This window comes from Ostrinia furnacalis, unplaced genomic scaffold (genome assembly GCF_004193835.3).
Source record: "Ostrinia furnacalis isolate ACB-3 unplaced genomic scaffold, ASM419383v2 OfSCF1535, whole genome shotgun sequence".
Taxonomy (NCBI): Eukaryota; Metazoa; Arthropoda; class Insecta; order Lepidoptera; family Crambidae; genus Ostrinia; species Ostrinia furnacalis.
Window position 1 is genome coordinate 240099 of NW_021131774.1, and position 22292 is coordinate 262390.

General features: G+C 38.2%; 1 protein-coding gene across 12 annotated transcripts in view; it reads right to left on the minus strand.

Annotated features, from left to right (window-relative positions):
* Treh-2 (trehalase-2) overlaps nt 1-22292 on the minus strand; it is a 70622-nt gene that overhangs the window by 8908 nt on the left and 39422 nt on the right. For 2 of the 12 annotated variants that reach the window (XM_028304857.1, XM_028304856.1), the window contains exons 3-16: nt 20483-20620; nt 19344-19456; nt 18532-18687; nt 17687-17852; nt 16272-16427; nt 15762-15839; nt 15082-15194; nt 14177-14245; nt 13084-13250; nt 11695-11865; nt 9859-10074; nt 7815-7923; nt 7263-7274; nt 4631-4766 (exon numbers count right to left, since the gene is read on the minus strand). In XM_028304857.1, the coding sequence (XP_028160658.1) occupies nt 4631-4766; nt 7263-7274; nt 7815-7923; nt 9859-10074; nt 11695-11865; nt 13084-13250; nt 14177-14245; nt 15082-15194; nt 15762-15839; nt 16272-16427; nt 17687-17852; nt 18532-18687; nt 19344-19456; nt 20483-20620 (1800 nt within the window). Of the gene's footprint in view, nt 1-2855; nt 4054-4625; nt 4767-7262; nt 7275-7814; nt 7924-9858; nt 10075-11694; nt 11866-13083; nt 13251-14176; nt 14246-15081; nt 15195-15761; nt 15840-16271; nt 16428-17686; nt 17853-18531; nt 18688-19343; nt 19457-20482; nt 20621-22292 lie in introns of those variants that run through there. The other 10 variants (XM_028304862.1, XM_028304861.1, XM_028304865.1 and 7 more) reach the window with 9 other exon arrangements.

A 22292-nucleotide genomic window follows, 5' to 3' on the forward strand; every position in this document is an offset into this window, starting at 1 on the left:
TTCACTCTTCAGTCATTTTAATGCCACTTGGGTACTAGACAAATTTTTGAAACAACTTTTTCCTAGGCCTTTTTTATAAAGGTATTAGCCATAACACGCTTCCGCTTATGGAATACGCCAAGCCCATGATATGTGACTAGATAATGTGACAATGAAGGGATGTGCTATGTCGCCGGCGGCCTTGGCTGGCGTTAATAATTGCCGACGATACCGTGATCTGTTGTAAACATGTTCGCACGGTAAATACGGCGGCGCCATTTTGTTTGCACTGTTGAAAATGGTTAACACCTTTTCTGAAAGTTTTTATTTACAATCACATTTGGATACACTAAGCCTAGGCGCAAACCATTGATTTTTCGTCGGCAGATAGTTTAGTCGGGCAGTTAATCAGTATGAGCATGTATGGAAGTGCGCACATTACGCCGATTCGATTCGGGCCCAACTATCGGCCAACTAAAAATCGGTAGTCTGCGCCTAGTCTAAAGAAGTTTATAATTAACTGTCCATAATATTCCACACAATAGAAATAAAAACAACTTTATTGCTACTATAACAACAACATCATCCATTTTGAAATTGCAAACTAATCAGAGTAACATAGCTAATACTAGATGAAAGAATTTGAAGCGAGTCTTCAATGTAACCTTAGTCTCAATCGAGAACTATTACATGATATATTAGATTAGTAGAAGGATCTTCATACAATCGGAGTGCAATGCACATCCTGCAATAACTCTCAAGATAGGAAGTGCACGAGGCAAGGTCTCCGTCACAATGAGACTAGAGGAAGTACAGATCTAAATATAGACACAAAACTTGGCGAGTGTCCTGAGAGGCAGGTGAGAGGTATACACAGAGTAGAGTCAACAAAAATGTCGTAGCAAGCCTAACTAGACTTAAGATTATTTCGCCTATTAAATCTCATTGCCTTTCCTTTGCCTTGCTTTTTAAGCAAAGAGTTTAGATTTATATGCTTTTAGAGAAGAACATTTGATACAAAGATAAGCGATAGACAATTTCTATGCCACGGTAGACTGAAACTCACGCCGGCGAAGCTACATAGTGCATCATACATCATAATTCACGCGTAAGTATATTATTACAAAAGTCTATCTTTCTGCTATCTGTCTGATATCATTTCACGTTAAACTACAGAACCGATTTAAATGCACTTAAGTATAGGAAGAGTTTGAGACCTAGAGAAAGACATAGGATAGTTTGCGCGTCTGATAATCTTTCTGTGATAGATCAAAATTCACGCGGGAGAAGCTCCGGGAAAAACTAGTTCCACTTTACACACATTGTGGGTGAATGTTCCGAGTGAAGCTCACTTCCACCTTGCCTGATCATCACTTTCCATCAGGTGAGAATAAGATGCAGGTCAAGAGCTTCCTCGTTGTGGATTTAAAAAACATCCTGTAGAAACTGCCGCAATGACACAACGACAAGTAATGTTCCTATCAGGTACTAGATTGGATCAATTAGAGTCATCACGACAAGCGAAACCCCGGTTCAAAGTATATCGCGACCGGAATATGACTGTTTCTAGACTCTTGAGATTAGTAGGGTAGCCATAGGTTTGGATGCCATTTGGGAACTCTACGAAACCATTTTCGATATAAGAGGATGAGATCAAGAACAATTCTATATCAAATTGTTCTTCTTGTCGTGTCGACAACAAACCAGAGTAGGTAAACTCAAAACACCGTTACAAGAGTGGCGTTGTCAGTCGCATTCATTAAATCTTCCTGTGTGCAGTTGTTTGGGCACGCAGGGCACGACATCTTAATCTTAATCACGCACGATAAATTGTTAAAGTTCCTATAATAGTAAGCAATAATTTCACAGCGGTCTTTCAATATATTCGTAACGGAAAAAATATAAAAATAAGTACCTATTTAAAACTTAGTTTTTAACAAAGCAAAGGTCTGTATGATGCTCTACTTAAGAATGATTTAACACAAACTATGTAAGTAACGCTAGTTTGACAAAAACCTGTGTCTAATAACTTTTCGAGGTGGAAGTTTGTATGTTTCTACATTTAAATAAAATATTATTTACATCAAAAATTTTGTGTTTTTCTGAATGTACCTTACAACTCTTTAAAATATTAAGTAGGACTAGTCTACTTAAATTTGGAATCATGGACACCCTAACCTTCCGTGAGGTGTTATTCGCGTGATTTAACTGGCCTTATCCAGTCATATCGACCGAGAGATATCTTCTAGAAGCGCCATTTTAGACTTCCTAATAATATTGAGATCCACCCACAAGGTGGACCGACGACCTCATAAAGGTAGCGGAAGGCGCTGGATGCAGGCCCCCACCAACTGGCCATTGTGGAAATCATTGAGGAAGGCCTATGTTCAGTTCAGTAGTGGACGTCCTATGGCTGAAATGATGATGATGAATAATATTGAGGAAGATAGTAAGTAGACTACAGCACATCAAACGAAGCACGTAGAGCTTGTAACCACTCTTATTCTAAACAAAATAAGAGTTACTTTTGGAGTGCAACTGTTTAATTTAATGTGCTACTTTACTATATGTAGCTAAACAGTAAGGCATTTTAATGCAGTTGTATTAAGGTGTGATTTTGCAACAAATCTTTAAAACGTAGAACGGCAATATCAATTTTAAAATAGGTGGGTATTGTACTGAATTATTTATTAAACTAAAGGCACCTAAAAGCATTATACAATTTAAAAACACTTATTTAAATAAAGAATCTAATTAACACATTAAATAACTTATTTATGGAAATAGTAACTTTACCTATCATTAAGCCTTAAAATCCAACGTAATAAATAAAAATGAACATATTATTTAATTATTATAATATCACACTAAGTACACTATTACTAACATTTTGCTAGAAGTTAAATATGATAATACATTTATACAATTTTAAGGTGATTTCTTTGAATTTTGACAATACCTTAGGGTAAGTAGGTATGGAAATCTAGAAAAAGATATTCCCCATACTTCATTTTAATAAGAAGATAAGAAGTATGTAACTTTTTTAAGCTTTTTAACAAGCTTCATTAGACCTTGTGGTTGAGACTTGAGACCAATGGTCATAGTAAATAATAGATAGAAAGTAATTGTGAATTCTCACAAAATAGATTACACAACTCTATGTAGGTACTTGTTTTTTACTTGAAAATCGCCCAATAAAAATCTATGATTTTGAAAAGAAACTATAATAGTAATAATGAACTATAATTTTATCAATATGGCCAAGTCATAAAATTACGTATAGTATACTCGTAATAGGCAATAAATACTTAGCAATAAAGTGCAATTATGACAAGCACAATCGTACCAATTAAATACAGTTAGTAGCCATTTTGTTTTTACAAAATTATAGTTCGCGTAAGACAAATAGAAAATAGCAATCTTGTAAACAAATAGACCGCTTAATATTATTTACAGAAATGCTATAACTCAACACTAATTAAATCTATAACTTATCGTAATAAATAACTAAAAAGTTTCATATAAACTAATATTTTGTTAGCACCACTGTCATAATATGGAAAATTGAAAAATACTTACTGCACACAAACATTATAATATTTTAGGAAAAAGCATTTAATGTCTTACCGAGTTTAATTACCTGGCCTGCTTTATTTTTTGAATTCTAATTTAAAATGTACCATCATGGATCTAACATAATTCGACACTTTTCCGACTATCTATTAAAGTTTCTCTATTTTGCAATAAAGTTCAATAAACATTATTAGTGAAACTGGCATTGGAGTTTAACTATGCTCAAATTACGCGTCAGCTTTAAAATATTTTAAGCTACAATTTGTAGCTTAATTGTACTTGAATATTAACACGATTCTGAACTTTATTTCCACCATATAACATTACTGTAGCGACCTGCGTCTTATTTTTATGGTTTTGTACTTGCACTACTGCATTACTATGATTTTATCATGCACAATTAAAACGTAAGAATAGTAATAAAATGGAAAGATCTTACTTTGTGGGCCTCATGACACCTTTCCAGTAAACTTAAGGATACCAGAATGTTCAAAAATATATCTGTAACAAAAGACACAGTACTTTATTAAAATTATGAATAATATTACAAAAATGAGATATACGAGCTAATATTTTGTCTTTCAAAAGATTAACAGGTAAATGATTGACTAAGGCCCGATTCGACCATCGACCAATTTTTCGAGAATAACTCCTGGTATAACTGGCTTATTGACAGTTTCAGTATAGGAAATATGTCAAAATGTCGAATAACTGACGATTTATTCTGAGATTCATATTTACTCTTGTTTGGTCGAATCCACTAAGTACTTTATAGTAGTCTTATGCCCGTTTTCACCACCAATCCCTAATTTTTAAGTGACCCTTATGGTAACACATAACAGGAACTTTGATTGCATAGGGGTCACTTCAAAAGTAGGGATTGATGGTGAAAACGGACATTAGGAAATTAAACACGAGTTTGTAATACTGTAATAATATACATATTTTTAACTAGCTGTGTAGCTTAAATCTATGAGTACAATCAAATCTCAGCTTTCTGCAATTATCTTTGATCAGTATCATTGTAATCCTAAGAAGTAATAACGATGTCGTCTATGTAGACGTATACATACCTCACCCTAAAGTTCCAGCGGCTACCGAAGCCATGATGACCAGGATCGACGTGGCCACACTTCCAGCCCCAACGTGTGCTCCATACACCGCCCCTGACTCGGCTGATTTGTCTCCGAAGGCCTCCGCTGCAGACAGGGTGTCTGTAAGAGGCAACTGGTGAGGACCCCTCGGCCAGTTGACTCTAGACTTTATATGGGTAAGGCATGTCGCGTATTTAAAAGTAGATAAAAAAGGTATTTGACAGTTGAAGTAAGTCACTAATCTCCTTTCTTTTATGAGAAATTTAGAAAAAGTTAGTAAACGTCGAAGACATTTTTAAGTTTTGAATATTATGCGTTAAGAATTAAAATAATCGCATAATAAATTGAAAACGAAAATGGTAGACCGTACATTCCAGGCAATATTTATTACTCGTCGGTAAATCACATTATAAAAAAACATAACATACAATATTTCATCAAACCAAATTACAAATATTCAATTATACAATAACTACTTATATTACATTATTTATAAGGTGTTATTTTTTGTACTGATCATACTTTACCAACGCATCTAATAAAATCATACAAATACAACCCAAATGTTTTTAAAAAAAAATTCAGGCTAGTTTTCGAGTAAAACGACAAAGAATGTTTCGAAAAAAATAAAAAATAAATCATCCTTTGAGCGCGGTGAGTATTCGTTTGTACGCACTATCGTAGTAGCCGGCCGAGGGCAACGACCACTGCCACGTGCCGCGCCGCGTGATTCGGCCATATTGATATCGCTCCCAGTCGCTCCGCGCCCACAGCCCGCGCCGAGCCGCCGATCGGCATGCGGGAGCGCAACAACATAAATAATCGTCCCAGTCCGTCCAATGCGCCCAAACGTATTGCAGTGTATGTGTGATTTATTACAATGCCGCGCTTGATCAATAACAAAACGCAGGTGAAATTATGTTTCGGGCACACTAACTGGCCGACGAGAAACATTGACGAGTCGAAAACCTTCATACCTTGCTTGTTTGGAGCCGCGCAGCCGTATCCTGACTTGACGAGATTCCGTGCGCTTCGAGGACGAAGTTCTGGATTTCAATTTCAATCACCGGCACAGTGCTGGCGGTACCCAGATGCGAGCGCCGCAGACGGCGGCTTTTGCGTAAAAATACGGAATGCCTTATCAAGGAGTTGTTGCCAGAGGGCCACGAAGGCTTGACGTTCAAAATGTATTGTGATTAGTGTAATAATAACCTAGGAACTTTAAATAACAACATTCAAAATAGGTAAATGTGTGAATAAGTAAAATCAATGAATCTAAAGTGTGATGGCAAATCATAATTTAGGAATTAAAACCAGGAAAATTGATCAGTGAGTTTTATTTACAACACCTGTTCATATTCAATATTAGGGTGCATTTCCACTGAAGCGAAGCGAAGTAGTAATAGGTATGTACCTATCAATTTTTTATTACGTCTCTAAATAAATTGCGTAGGCATTACGAAACCGTAGATATTGAATTCCAATTTCTATCCTTTTTTAAATTTCTAGTTTAACGCGGATGATTCGCCTCGGTTCGTTGGAAAAGTCCCCCGCTATTACACTAATGAAAATACACTTATTTACCTACTTATGTAGCTAGATTTTGTTTCTCCCAGCGCGTAGTACCTATTAACATGACGTAACATCGTACATACTCACGAGTGATAATTTTTGGTAACGTAGGTTTAGTGTAATCTAACCTTTATGTGTGTGAACGTTGAATGAATGCGCGCGGCCATTGTTCGTACTCGTATGAATGAAATGAGTAAAGAAAGAGAGAGAGGCAGTGAGTGTAGACAGGATGGTTGTAAAAATAATATCTTTTTTTTGTTAGGAAAAGTAAAAACAAAAACTAGCCTGAATTTTTTTTTAAAAACACTTGGGTTGTATTTGTATGATTTTATTAGATGCGTTGGTAAAGTATGATCAGTACAAAAAATAACACCTTATATATAGCCAAGCATTACAAGAAGATATAAATAATATAAGAAACCAAAGAATAATCTACTAATACCCATATTAGTCTAGAGCCAACCGAATGCATGCAGTGCCGATAGCTAAAATAAAAATAAATTAGTAAAATAAAATAACTTATTGGACATCGATTTAAAAGAAAAGCTTTCCAATAATATTATAGTTAATTTATTCAATTAAGTTGTCTACTTTTAAATCGATGTTTGAACCTACTAAAACTAAAAAATAATAAATAAAAAAGTAGCTTGAACGGATAATAAATATTTGACAAAAATAATCTTCTCAATTAAGGTGACAGTTAATATCAAAAGAATGATTCAATATCCTTATTTAAATTGTGATATTTGAAAATAAATTTGTGATAATGAGTATGTGGTGTTATGAATAACAAGATTATTGAACGACTATAGTCCATTTCACCCAAAACTACCCACCAAATTAAATAATCTGAGAGCATGCAAAGATAATAAATAAAAAAAGAAATAGTAATAAGGCTGAAAAGATATACATAATGATAAAAGCCGCAACCAATGATAGCATTAAATAAATAGAATAAAAAATAATAAGGTTAATTTACAAAATGTACTAACTACACAACGACAAGTTACGATACGACACATGAATGAAAAATGGATGACATACCTAGTTCATCGACTTCCAAAGCAATGAAAAAAACAAAAACGTGGTTAATGCACAATGAAATTGAATTTAAACAATGTGGTGGCAAAACTTTCTCGTCTTTTTATATTAAAATAATGATTTCATCAAATTGTTTGCATGAATGTGTTTAAGTCATGATAATGAAAATCCAATTTTTTTCATAAGATTCTTATGAGAGTATTAATTACATTATTATGATACTTGATTGTCATGATAGTGTATTAATTTCAATTGAAAATAATAATAATAACGTCATAGCTTTAAATTTTAGAAATAAAGCTATTATTTATTTATTATTATTTATTTTTCGAAGAAACGAGACAATAACAATACCAAGTTCTAAGCATTTACTTTTGTTCTATTTCAAAGAAATGGGTGGTTTAATAACAAAAAAATGCTTTTAACGACTACTTTTTTTGTATCGAAGTAACCAAATTACGAACGTTTGGCAAGAGCGTCACCAAATGCCCAATTAAAAGCTGATAACGAATTTAGCACCGTATCTCCAAGCTCATAAAGTCACAAATAGCTTACCTCCGTATTTATCCAGCAGGGCCATGATGACTCCGTTGGTCCATCCAAAGCCAGTTTGGACGACATACTCTCCACCACCGCCGTAACCGCCGAAGATTGTTGCGTCGTACTGTGAGAAGAAAAATACTTAAGTAATAATAAATAAATCTATATATACAGGGTGTTAGGGGTCATCCATAAAGTACGTCACACGTAAAGAGGGGGGGAGGGGGTCGACAAAGTGTGACATGGTGTGACAAGGGGTGGGAGGGGTCCTAAGTTTCGTGACGTCACAATTCAAAATCTAATTTTTAGAGGTACTTATCGCGTAATTTGAAATATAAATTAAACTAAAAAATACCCCCACCACTTAAGCACAACTCCGTCAAAGTCGAAAACCTAGGAGAGTCGTAATGGGCAACCAATGAAGCCATTAAATCAATAAACTCTTTTGGAGGAATTATTTCAGATTTAAAATCTAATTCTACTGGTCTATAATGCCGCCAAACGCTAACGCACCGTACCTCGCGCGTGATTGTTTCTATTTGTTGCTATTTTTTTGTTAATTTAATAATTTTTCGATGTGAAATTGCAAAACATGTGACGTCACACTAGGGAGGGGGGGGTCTCAGAAATGTGACCACCTGTGACAAGGACGGGGGAGGGGTCAAAAAATCATGAAATTCGTGTGACGTACTTTATGGATGGCCCCTTAGGTAAATGGGTATATGAGCCGACACTAGCCTATGTTAACATGGGCATATAAATGTTATGGTGAAGTCAGAAACTTGATATCATCATTTAAATTTTTTTAATTTTCATACAAAATAAATTTTGCAAAATCCGATTTGTATGAAAAATAAAATTATTAAAATGAAGATATCAATTTTCTGACTTCACCATACCATTTATATGAACATGTTAGCATGGGCTAATGTCGGCTCATATACCCATTTACCTAACACCCTGTATAAAAGAAAGTCGTGTTAGTTACTTCACTTATAACTCAAGAACGGCTGAACCGATTTAGCTGAACATTGTCAGGGAGGTAGTTTAGAGCCAGGAGAAGGACATAGGATACTTTTTATCCCGTTCGAAATAAAAAAAAAGTCTGCTTATTTATTGCCATTAAGGCGGAACAAAGTTCGCCGGGTCAGCTAGTAAATAATAAATATCCTTAGACATTTTACACTGCGCCGCTAGTACCAAACTAAGCAAAGCTTGTACTGTGGGTACTACACAACGGATATAAACATACTGAAATACTTTTTTGTTGTAAATATACATACATATACAGGGTGTCCCAGAATAGGTGAATCAAACTGATAGGGGGGGAGGTAGCTCTACTAAAGTACTATCCTTAAAAATCCAGGCACCTCCCGCGAGCTTCACCAGATCGTCAGTCCACCTAGTGGGAAGCCTGCCCACACTAAATACTTTCTATGTAAAAGGAACGCGACAGTTTAAAATCTTACATAAATCATCGTTTTGTTAAAAAACACAACTGACACTGTACGCAGAACTGACGGCCGATGGGGCAGCAAGGTTCTGGAATGGAGGCCGCGTACCGGTAAACGCAGCGTGTGACGTCCACCTACAAGGTGGACCGACGACATCGTAAAGGTAGCAGGCTAGCAGGGAAGCGCTGGACGGAGGCTGCGTCCAATCGAACAACGTGGAAATCATTGGGGGAGGCCTATGTTCAGCAGTGGACGTCCTATGACTGAATAGGCTAGTTTCCTAAAAAAATTTTTTTAGTCCGTAATGTTTAATATCAAAAAATATTGGACACATATTTTTGTTTGTCAATCTAACAAATAATTACATAGTTATGGTGCGTTGAAGTTCCGCACGACGTCACAACGTGCGGCACTTTTATGCACGAATTGACGTCACGGGCCTCTTTTTATGAACTTTGGCGCGCTTTATCTCTTTAAATTTTCATTAGTTTGAAAACGTGAAAAATACGTGTAGAGTATATTTTGACAAGTTAACTAACGGACTAATTAAAACTCTTGCTTTTTGACCCAGGAAACATCCCTATTGATGATGAACTGTCACTGACCTTTTCCAACATGGCTGATTTCTGCTTCCACACTTCGAAGTTGGACCGCACCCATTTAGCGGCGATTTCGTCGGCGTATCGCATGGCTTCTGGCACTCCAGTATTGGCTAGCCCCATTATGAACATATACTGGCTGGGTGGCCACGCGTTAGGGTAGTCCCATTGTTCTCCTGTATGCTCGTACGTGACGGGAACTCCTCCTTCGAAGATGTCCACCTGGAGAAGAATGATTATTTATTCGAGGAAGCTCTTGGCCTGTATCTCACCTGATGGTAAGTGACGATCAGGCCGAAGGAAGCGAGCTTCACCCGGAATCCTCAACCACGGAGGAACTGGCTATCTTACCTCTAACTGCCGGAACACATCAATGCTGTGAACATTGTTGTTATGGCGACAGACTTAGGTAAGATGGTGGTAGCTAGCCAGGCGGACTTAGAACAAGTCCTACCACCAACCAAACCGAACAGAAAAATCTGACCTCACTGGGAATCGAACCCGGGACCTCTGCGTCTGAAGCAGTTAGTTAGTTTTGATTACAAGGTATTGTAAACTATTGTGATCTAGCATTACGGTCCGTATTACAAAATACAATACAACGCTCGAGAAATTGACCTTCACTGGTTGGGTTTTTATCGGCGGTCAAGCTGTAGAAAATGGCTACACAGGAGTTGCAGCGGTGGGAACGAGAGGTGGGAATAGTCCCGATATTAAGTAAGTACTTGTATTTATTTCAATTAAAATAATGTTTAAAAATCGCACTCCTAATTCCTCACATAACGTCACGCCGTCCATTCGTGGTCACATTAATTCACATAAATCAACATTTTTTGGCGCTTCGGCTAAAAAAAACTAACTAAGATGCGGGATTTTTGAGTCCGAAAAAGAATCTGCACTTTTTCCATGCCTATATTTTTTTTTGTTTTTATTATATTTTTTTTAGGCCATGCATCAGATACTAACCTATTTAAAATTTGAGACCCAAACCACAGAATAAGTAATAGTACAGGTACAGAAGGATTACTCCGCAAGAAGATTTAAATAAATGCGAGTCTTGCTACGACGCGATACAGTGGAATTCAGCTCGCACAGCACTACGTACCTACAATTTTATTCACCTACAAGTTTTGTCTCTTTCTATCGCGTGCCTCTGAACTTTTCTTACGCTGTTAGGGTTGCTGTCTAGTGAAAAAATAATTAATCTTCTTATTTGTAATGAGGTACGTATGTAGGTAAGTATTACTGTTATTTTACCTTTGTAAAAATAACATTTCAAATATACCTACTTAGGATTAAAAAAAACTTATTTTATTACAATGTCTTCATTGATACCTATTTTAACACTAGACGAATAAATTAAACATACTATTACAGAAAAAAAGAAGAATCCTATACTATCCTAAGAATTATTGATTACCGACATGGCCAACATACCTTTCATCATCATTCTTTGGGAAGCGAAAAAAAAGATAAATCCGGTAGATTTCTTTTCGAATTTAAACACCCGAACGCCGCACAATATTTCTTTCTCTTTATGTCCATTTTTAAATAATACTTCGATCATAGAATTAGGTACATACTACAACGCACGCCAGCGTCCTGACGGGCGCGCGCTGACACTCGACTGATATAATACCCGCCGGCGGGGCGCTTCGCTGTAGGTAATTATCGGATGTACCGCGCGGAGTGAGCCAGGCCTGCCCAAACTAAGCAGTATTGCTTGTATCTTGCGTTGGGTATAATTGCTTACTAAAAGGCTGTCCAGCAATGGATAGCAATAAAATTGTCTGAAAAGATGATGATGATGATGATGATGATGATGATGATGATGATACACACCTTAACCTTATCCAAGTAATTAATGACGCGACTGACGAAGTACTCCTTTCTGCTCTTGTCGTAACAGCCCGTCCAGAGAGGCACGATGTTGGAGGGATAGAAGTAGTCCCGTCGCCTGTGAGACTCCAGGCTGTAGTCTAGCCAGACCCCCACGTCTTCATGCCAAAGTACCTGGGGATAGGGTTGAAATTAGCTTGGCAAATACATTGATTGAGTATGCACCCAAGTTCTCGTGTCTTACTACGTAGGGATACGGTTGAGATTAGCTTGGCAAATAGCCTAAGTAGATGTCGGTGGGATAGAAAGTCTCGATGTCTGTCAGACTCTAGGCTGTAGTCTAGCCAGACCCCCACGTCTTCATGCCATAGTACCTGGGGATAGGGTTGAGATTAGCTTGGCACTTAACACCAAGTTCAATTGTGGTCAAATACCTGTCTTATTATGCATAAAACAAATGGTTCGACGAGTATACGCCTAAAAGTCCGCGTGTCTTAGTTTGTAGGAATACGGTTGAGATTAGCTTAGCATATGATAGCTAAGTATACGCCTTAGTAACTCGCTACTCTATGGCCAATGGTCCGCTGACGTAAACTGACGTTCAGTGGGTCTAGACAAAGTGCAAATTATAATCGCAAACCAGTCGATAAGTGGTCGAAAAGCCCCTTTTTTGTATGGAGTTTTGACGGATTCGATTTTCGATTCGATCAAAAAGTGCGTTTTGTCTAGGGGGGCAGATGTCGTCCCATTGAAAAACAGTTCTAAATCCGTATTCACAAGGGTCATTTTGATAGAACGATTACTCGATAGGATCGCAACTCAGCGATTTGTTGTCGTTAAAGTTTTGTTACGTGAATAAGGCTGGGTTGCACCATCTTACTTTAGCTTTGACAAACGTCAAAAATCTGTCAAATTCCATACAAAAAGCACCGGTTATCGTCATAGTTACCGTTAAAGTTAGGTGGTGCAACTCAGCCTAAGGCTACTGTGCAAGTTCTGTCATGTCATGCGATTTAATTCGGGAGTAAACGTCAGATTAACATAAATAACTATAAGCAGAGTATAAATAACTATAACACAAATAACTATAATTTAAATAAATAAATATAAGCGCAAGTCAAGAGTCCAGAGTTTTATTATTTTACCTTCTCAATGTACTGCCCATGGATCATGCGGTGATAGCCCACCATGGCGAAATTCTCAAGTTTTTCGAGGAAGTCCATCCAGTCTTGCTTACTGGTATACATTTTAAATCCTATTGTCTCGCAAATAAGGCCCAAAAATCCTTACCTTCTCAACGGCTTTTATGTACCGATCATGCATCGTCTTGACTTGCTTACTGCCACCACATTTTAAACCTTATGGTCTCCTGCTTAAGGTCCAACAACTAACCTTCTCAATGGCTTCCATGTACTGCCCATGGATCATGCGGTAATAGCCCGCCATAGCAAAGTTCTCTAGTTTCTCATGGAACTCCGCCATAAGCTGCGCGTTGCCACACATGATGGCGTTTAGATCTACTGGCACGATGGAACGCGTCTTCAAGTTTGTCAGGTTTCCTGGAATTTAAATAACCATGGATAAATAAGCAGGTGATTGGTACGACACATAAGACCGAAGGAAAAAAGCGTCATTTTCCATCGGAGGCCTTCTGGCCTTTGGGTCGCTGAGCCATCGGAGTAAGTAAGAATGGATAAGTCAACGCGAAATTGCGAACTCCGTCAGTTTATAATATAACACGTGTGATTGTAAACTAATGCTGGATTTCTATATTCAATTCTAATCCAAATTGGACGGATTTGGATTGTCAACTGTCAAATTTTAATATGTTTTTGGCCAAAATATCTGCGGTTTTTGATGTTTTTACATTTTTATATTGTTTATAAGACTATTTAAACAATATTAAAGTGTAAATGCATCGAACATTTTGGAAATATAATCTAAAACTAAATTCTATTTGACAGTTGTGATCCGGATTTGGACAAGGATTGAATATAGGAAACGGGCGTAACAGTGGCTTAGGTTAGGTTAGATTGTAATCTAACTACCTACGTCAGATTATAATCTGACGGAATTCACAATGTTACGGTGACGGATACAAGGGAATATAAATAAGTTTACGTGAATTTAGCTCGTACTTTTTAGGCCTTGTATAAATACTTATGTAAGTGTGTAGAAATTGTGAGTTCACAAAATGAGTAAAAATATAAAAACGAAAAAAGTAAGATAGCGCCTTCTATTTCTTCAAACTCAAAAAGCTTTCTAGCATAATTTTCAAAGTTATTTAATGACTGTCAATCTCATGCAATAAAACTACATATTTACAAGTGCGATTTTATGAAATTAATAGATGTGATTTCACTAATTCTTATTAGTTTTGGATTTCTTCACAATTCAACCTGTATCTGTATGAACATGGACGAATAAACCACGTATGAGTCGTCCACCTATATGAACACAAAACCAACACAGCAATCTAGCTCACCGCCCACTTGCTTCTGTCCAGTCAGTTGGTAAATATACTCATTTACCGGCTCATTTCGATGCGTTAAGTCTAATAAATAAATAATTAAATACTATTAATATTAGGACTCATCTAGTAGTTAAGTACATTATGTAGTTTCTGTTATTTAATGGCTATACCAAAAAGTGGGAGATCCTGCTTCGTAGTGCTTATTTTTGACCGCTTCTATGGTCCAGTAGCCGGTCAGACCCAGAGGTCTCGGATTCGATTCCCAGTGGGAACTAAATTTTCAGCCCTGGTTAGTTGGTGGTAGGACTACGCTAGCTACCACCTTCTTACCAAAGTGTGACGCCATAACAAAATTTTTAACAGCATTGTAGTTTCGGCAGTAGGTGGTAAAATAGCCAATTCCTATGTGGTTGAGGATTCCGGGTGAAGCTCGCTTTCAACCTCGGACCTGATCATCACTTTCCATCAGGTGTGATGCAGGCTAAGAGCTTTAGTTATAATAACTAGTTTGTCTAGCGTTTAATTCAGTCAGTACCTAAGTTATAGGTGCGGTACATAAAGGGTGGCACATTATGACGAGACAGAGCATATAAATCTGAAGGAGATCGAAGTCTTGCTGAAGTTTGACGTTACAAAAACATCCTCCTGTGCTGCTCCCATACCTCAGGCACTGACTGCGTTAAGCGTTAAAGTCCGGTCGCCGAGCAGATAGAATTTCGTCCAATGACCCCAAACTACCCATCCTTATCGCTCGCGCGTAATTATATTGTTGCCGCGACTGTGCGACGGGCGGCCGCAGTTAAATTACGCGCTAAGGATGGGTAGCTTGGGGTCATTGGACGAAATTCTATGTGCTCGGCGACCGGACTTTAGTCATAATGATGCTAGCTTTAGTAAAACAAAAGTTTATTATTTACCTTTGTTGGTTCCATTGAGTATAAACCACCGGGATGAGAAGTCCCAGCCGGATTCCGCTGCGGCTTTCAGCTCAGCGTAAAGCTCCTCTTTCTTGTCTTTGGTGTCGAAATATCTGGAAATACCATACGTAAGCATTAAAACCTTGTTAGACTTTCTTAGTCGCCATTTTGGCGTCACACACACAGTTAACTAGTCACCGGAGCAGCCTTACTCGGCATTTGATTGTAACGACAAATTGTCGCAATATAAATATGTAGATAGAAAATCAAGTTAGCTCCTCGTGTTAAGCTAAATAATTATGCTTGTGTTGTAATAGGGAATATGCATCGATTTTAAAAGTATGGAAATAGCTGAGCGTGACGTCAAATGTCACCCGCCCATAGTGACTTGTATGGGACTCTGCGTGTCGTTCTAACATGACCAATGACGTCATGAGATCTCTAACGTCTATATCTTAGATATCTTTTGAAAATGTTGTTAAAGAAAAGCACTGATTGATTTGATAATGCCAAGGCTACTGAAATGTGAGAAACAAAAACACCTTGCGTATTCCCTGGTTTGAACCAGCGTTCCTCGGTTCTCGAGTCGGCCAGTGCCTCACTGTTGGGCTATTGTCGCCTCATATAAGCATTGTAGATTAATAAAATTATTTTTAGTTAAAATGATAATAAATACTCACTTGGCACTGTCTACGTCTTCTTTGTAACTCTCCGGCCTCGGGCCCTGGGACTGGTCAATGAACCTTGATAACTTGTATCTATAACAAAATAAATATATCGTTACTAAAATTACCCAAACTATCTAAAATAGTGTGAGTTTACATCACTAGTGACTGCGTAAAAAAATGTGCTGCTGTCACGAGCGATGTGTTCCGTTTTTGGGCATATTGCTGCGACACTGGCCCCGCCCCCTTTTCACGTCTCCCTTAGTTTCTGTAGTCTATGGTCTTACCACTAGACCATAAATATAGCCATCCTACTAATATTAAAAATGCGAAAGTTTGCGTGGATGTTTGTTACTCTTAACTCTAAAATTACTGAACGGATTTTGATGAAACTTTACAGTATTGTTGTTTATAACTCAGAATAACATATAGGCTATAATTTATAACGATCTGTGACAAAATAAATTTCACGCGGGTGAAGCCGCGGGCAACAGCTAGTAATGGCCGTAAATTAAATTAACTCACTTCTGTCCGTCTTGTGATTCGATTTCCACAGTGTGATTGTTGATCCAGAAGTCAAATTCCTTGTCGAGCGTGTGTATGTGCTGCTTGAGGAAGTTGATGTCGCCACTGTCCTCCATTATCAGCTTCACCATCGGAATCAGAAGGGGGGGTTGAGATCTGCAGAAATAAATAGTAAAGCTCGGTCTGTGAGCACGTAGAATTTTGTCCAATGACCCCAAGCTACCCATCCTTATCGCTCGCACGTAATTATATTGCTGTCGCGACTGTGCGACGCGCGCCCGCAGTGAGTGTGCGAACGCAACAGCAACATAATTACGCGCGAGCGATAAGGATGGGTAGCTTGGGGTCATTGGACAAAATTCTACGTGCTCGCGGACCAGACTATAGTTAATATTCAACTTTAATAGTGACGGAGTTTCTTGCGCTGCTTCTTCTCAGCACTGGCTTATTTATAGTCCCGAAGCAGTGGTAGAATTAATACTGGGACGTGTAAAAGTGCTTTTTAAAAGCCTATTTGCAAAAATAAATGAGTTTTATGAGTTTTTAACTCCTTTGCACTACTATAAGCCCTAAACTTGAAATAGTCCGTGGAAAACATCTCAAAATACAAATATGTTACGGTCACCACAAAATAGAAACATTTGTATGTAACTTGCAGCCACTTGCGACTTCGTACGCGTGGATCCCGTTTTACCACAGAATAATAATAAGTACTACGTACAGAAGTTTTACTTCACGAAGGTATTTAAAAAAATGTATGCTCAATGTCATTAACAATATGGTGTAATTTAGCTTGTCTCAAGAGTCAAGCAAGTTTGTCAGAAGTTTTGTTGACAAACGTCAGTGATCGGTACTGCGCCGAAGCTATAGGGCTGACTTCGGTAAAATGATGTGACGTGAGGTGCCAATCTGCAGAAAATGGCGGAGGAAATACATGATTTAGCATGAATTATCATGAATAATATTAACTACTTATTTACCTCTCAGTGTCTTGAGGCAACTTAAAAAAGTACATTCTGTGTTTTTATTATTATTTAGGCAGTTAAATAATGCACAGTATTTAGTACACCATTTTCTTTATTGTTTCCATCATACACAAGAATACGCGTGCGTGAGTCAATGTTCGCTCGTATGTGAGGCCTTGTAGAATAGTACTCTTGTAGGGGGCAATCGTGCGTGTTTTGTTTTCGATGTAAACTCGCGGAGATGAACAGGCCTGGTTTTACCCCCTTAATGGTTGAATTTTGCAAAATCCCGTCTTAGTAAGCACCTATGTTCTAAAAGGAACCTTCATACGAGACTCCTAGCACTTGTAATTTCTGAGATTTTGTGATAAGTGAGAGAGTCAGTCAATCAGTGACCTTTTTCGCTTTTATAGATATATGATGAACAATATTCTCGATGTTTTTATTTACCTCATCGCATAATAAACTCGCCCCCCATTAGGGATGAAGCCGATCCTCTCCACCACATCCAGGAAGTTGGAAACCATCCCTCTGGCCGTATCACGCATCTCAGACAACAGCAGTCCCTTGATGATCCAAAAGGAGTCCCAGTAGTAGAACTCCCGAAAGCGTCCACCTGGAAAGTAACAGTTTGAAAGTCAATGGTTTTGTAGTTATCTATCACCAGTTTCACCAAAAAACGCTATAGTTCGTTTCATCAACGAAGACGCGCTCCACCAATTGTTGGTCGAGGGAAGCGCGGGGAGCGGGGAGTTTGATCCGAGCAATCCTAGCGGCATTATTGTAGTGTGCGTACACTCATGGATAATTTAGCGTGTACCGATAACACTCAAATATTAGCGGAAGAATGGTGGGGAGCGTCTTCTTGGATGAAGCGATCTATAGTTCTGTTAAATATGGACCATACGAAAAATGGAATAAAACGTTAGTCAATTGAGTTGCCAAAATAGTGACGTCATCGGCTTGTATTGTCTTACAAAATCTATGGGAGTCTCGTTTTGACAGTTCATTGGCCACTTATTGTCCCGAAGCAGTGGTATAGGGTTAAAATACTGAAACGTATAAAAGCTTACATGCACGGGACTATTCCCACCTCTCGTTACCACCACTGCAACTCCTGTGTAGCCAGGATCTACAGCTTGACCGCCACAAAAACCCAACCAATTAAGGTCAAGTTTGTCCCGGGGGAAAGTTAAACTGTCATTGGACCCGCAACGAAATTAATCAGAAGAACATAGGAGGAGTTTGAAATTAAGGTTCGACTTACATGCAGAAAATAAACTTTTATGACTTACCAGGTACAATGATAGGGTTGTTGACATAAATGATGGAGTACAGTTCAGGGTTGTCCCTTACGTCGTTCGTCATCTTGCGACCAAGCTCCAGCCATAGCTTGTGCAGTTCAAACGCCCATTGCTTGAGGCGGGCATCCTTGATGCCTCTTAGGAACTCTGCGGGATAGAAAATAGGGTCATTGACATATCAGAGACTAAAGGGAGATGTGACAAGGGGGCGGGGCCGGTGTCGCAGCAATATGCCCAAAAACAGACAGCAGCGACGTCATAATGTAAACAGTTTACATTGCTTGCGTAGTACTAAAGATTACTCAAACGTTGAGTTGATACCGCTTTGGATAATGAGCACATATTTTGATTACCTTGTGTGTGTGAATTTCTAATGGATACTGAGTTTCGAACTCAGAGCATTAGTTGGCATCTCTCTATATCTCTAAGACAGGGATTTGACCGCAATCGCACATTATGTTAAGTAAGATGCAGTCTAGGATGGTACGTACACACGGCCACACTGTTAACTATCTTTTTCCGTTTTTTGCTCTCGCTCTCATCAAATGGCGATTCTTTGCGATAGAACGAGACGACATGACAGGCAATGGATAGTTAACATTGTTGCCGATGGTACGTTCATATTTGGGCTGATAGGGCAAAAAAAGAATGAGACATGTATAGGCTCCCTATAAGCATTTGACGATACTAATTTAATTAGTCTATCTATACAAATAAAGATAATTTTGATTTTGATTTGCCCTGAAAGTGCCTATTCACTCTCGCCTTGATCCTCTATGCTAGTGTATCTTATAGATACTTACTGGGATTCTCCTTCCAGTCCGTGGGCACCCATTCTTCGAACTCGGAGCCTTCGGGGTCGAAGTTTTTCAGCACAAACTCCATGATCTCGGCCCTTGTCGGCCTGGAATCTGTCCTGGAACACATTGGGTTATGTAATCACCATCATCATCATCAGTTGGGCATCATCATTAGGTATTTTAGTCTCCACTGCGGAGCACGACCCTCGTAAATTTCCAGACACAAATAGTATTAAGGCTACGTGCCCCACGCTGGCGAGACTGGTTGAAGAGACCTGATGTTAGCATACTACATTTTGCTCTTACAACATACACATCATGATGGGTGTAAGTGATCCTATCGGATGTGATTCCAGCTGGAACCACAAGGTTAGCTAATTTATAAAAGGTTTTTAAAGTATCTCTTTTTGTCGTGTCAACAACCAACCTACACAGTGTCAACCCAAAACTCTGCTACAAGAGTAGCGTTGTCAGTAGCATTCATTAAATCTTGCGTGCAGTTGTTAGGGCACGCAGGGCACGACAATGTGCTTCATCTACTGGGGAACACAAACACGCTTGCACAACAAATTTGAACCATCTGAGAATCCCCACCTGAACAGATTGTCCTTACTACGGCCGACCTGCGTCCGAAGTCAAAAGACTTCCAGGTAAGTCAGGGGAGCTCATGTCCTGTCATGTGAGGACTCTCAAATACACCACTACATTTTTATCACCGAAAAAAAAAATTCTGGGTAATGAGTTATTGATACTGATCCTATTTATGCAAAAAAAAAGTTAAATAAAGTAACTCAAAATTTCATCCCAAAATTGGTAATTTATGGACACACGCGTGGAAGCGTGGTCGGGAGTGCGAGCGCGTACGACTACTCTAGCGAGTAGCGGAGTGCCCCAGCTGTGACGCGTAAAATACGGACAAAAGAAAATTTTATAAAAAAAATAACTTTGTGAATTTTTTTTCTTTTTTTTTTACTTTAAAATTTTTCACACATTTCTACATAACCTGTTAAAAAATTTTCGGTGATAAAAATGTAGTGGTGTATAGGAACGAAAGGGCATGGAAGATCAGCTCTCTCATGCCTAACTCAGATAGGTTTTTAAGTTTTTAAAAGTATAGTAAGTTAGATTATTCTGCTGCTTACCTCTTCATCATATCTTTGAAGTGGTCCATGGTGATGTTGGGGGAGAACTTGATCTTCATGTCCACGAAGGTCTTGGAGTCGTTGAAGAGAGCCGCCATTTGCACTGTGTCCAGCAGTGGGCCATGGCAGTAGATTTCACTGGAATGGACAAGCAAATATCACATGTTAGAGAACGGATTTAAGGTTGAATATTTATTGACACCAGAAGACAAAATCTATACTATCTATACTAATATTATAAATGCGAAAGTAACTCTGTCTGTCTGTCTTGCTTTCACGCCTAAACCACTGAACCGATTCCGATAGTTTGAGTCCCGGGAAAGGACATAGGATAGTTTTAACCCGGTTTTTGAAACAGGGACGCGCGTGTAATGTTTTCTGTGATGGACAATATTCCACGCGGGCGAAGTCGCGGTGGTGTGTTGTAAGTGGTTTATGAAGGGTCTAAATCTCAAATAGCACTCTATTGGTTAACTTGAAGAAAATAAATTTATATACTCGCTAACGTAGGAAAGAACCTGGCTGAAAAAGTACCAAAACGCACTTACAACCAGTCGGCTATACACCAGCAGAGTTACAATGCTGAAACTTTTGCGTTGAATACCGTTACGGACTGCTGGGCAACGATGTAAATACGCTTTATTTATTGTAATAAACACTGTTACCTAATTTATTATGTATACTAAATTATTTAGAGCAATAAATTAGGCAACTGTTTATGTTTTAGAACTAGATGTGCCCGAAACTTCGCATGCACAGAATGAAAAATCAATATCCAATCGGCCGCCCTTTTCGTATATTTTTCAGGGTTCGAAAATATCCGATATTTATTATAAATATCAAAATATCGGATATTTATGATATACAACGTGTCCCAAAATTCAAGGATAAGCCGGCGCCGCAGGGTGGACCTAGTCATGACTGCTTTAGGAAAAATAAGAAAAAAAATCTATCTCAATTATTTTTTAAGTTACACAATAAATTATGAAATTCGTCGAAAATTGACACCCCTTATGATATTTTACATTACCACGACTACAATTTTTCGAATACTTCAGTTTTTTTGTTTGTATCGGCAACTTAAGTAGTGCTGCTGTCCACCCTAATTCTTAAAACCCTCAGAATCCTTGCAGTTTTTACACAAAAGTTAATCAAAATATGATATTTCCTTAAAATTTTGAACGATTTTTACTTACACTCCACTTTGACTCGTCGTTTTGTAAAAAAACAGTATGAACACTACTGCGGCAAGTTTTTTATAAAGTTGACGCAACTATCCAAGATTCCGAAATGGTATAATACACTATGAAAACTAGTCGCAAAAAGATATGCGTACCATTTTTACAAGCACTTCGTTTGTTAGTTAGTATGGGATAAATCTTGCAACTGAATTTAAAACCAGTTCTCCTTAACCAATTGAGCTGAAATTTGGTATACTTGTGTAAGTACGATGACAATGCAATATTATGGTACCATTGAGCTGGATGGAGTATGGAGGTGGCCATAAGAACTCTTAACGAAACGGCGGAATTACATCTAGTTTGGGTTCGTTGGACTTGTCTTTTCGAGCACTTTAGTGCTAGATGATGTTCAGGGTCCTGATGATGAAGTCAAGAGGTGGCAGGAGCTGGCCATAGGAACTCCTAAACGAAACGGCGGAAGCTTATCGAGTCTTTGGGTTCGTTGGATTTGTCTTCCTACTAAATAAAAAAATAATGTTGTTTCAGCCAAATGACGTCCACTGCTGGAGAAAGGCCTCCTCCAAGGTTTTCTACAATGCACGCGTCCTGACAAAAAAATTATAAGGAAA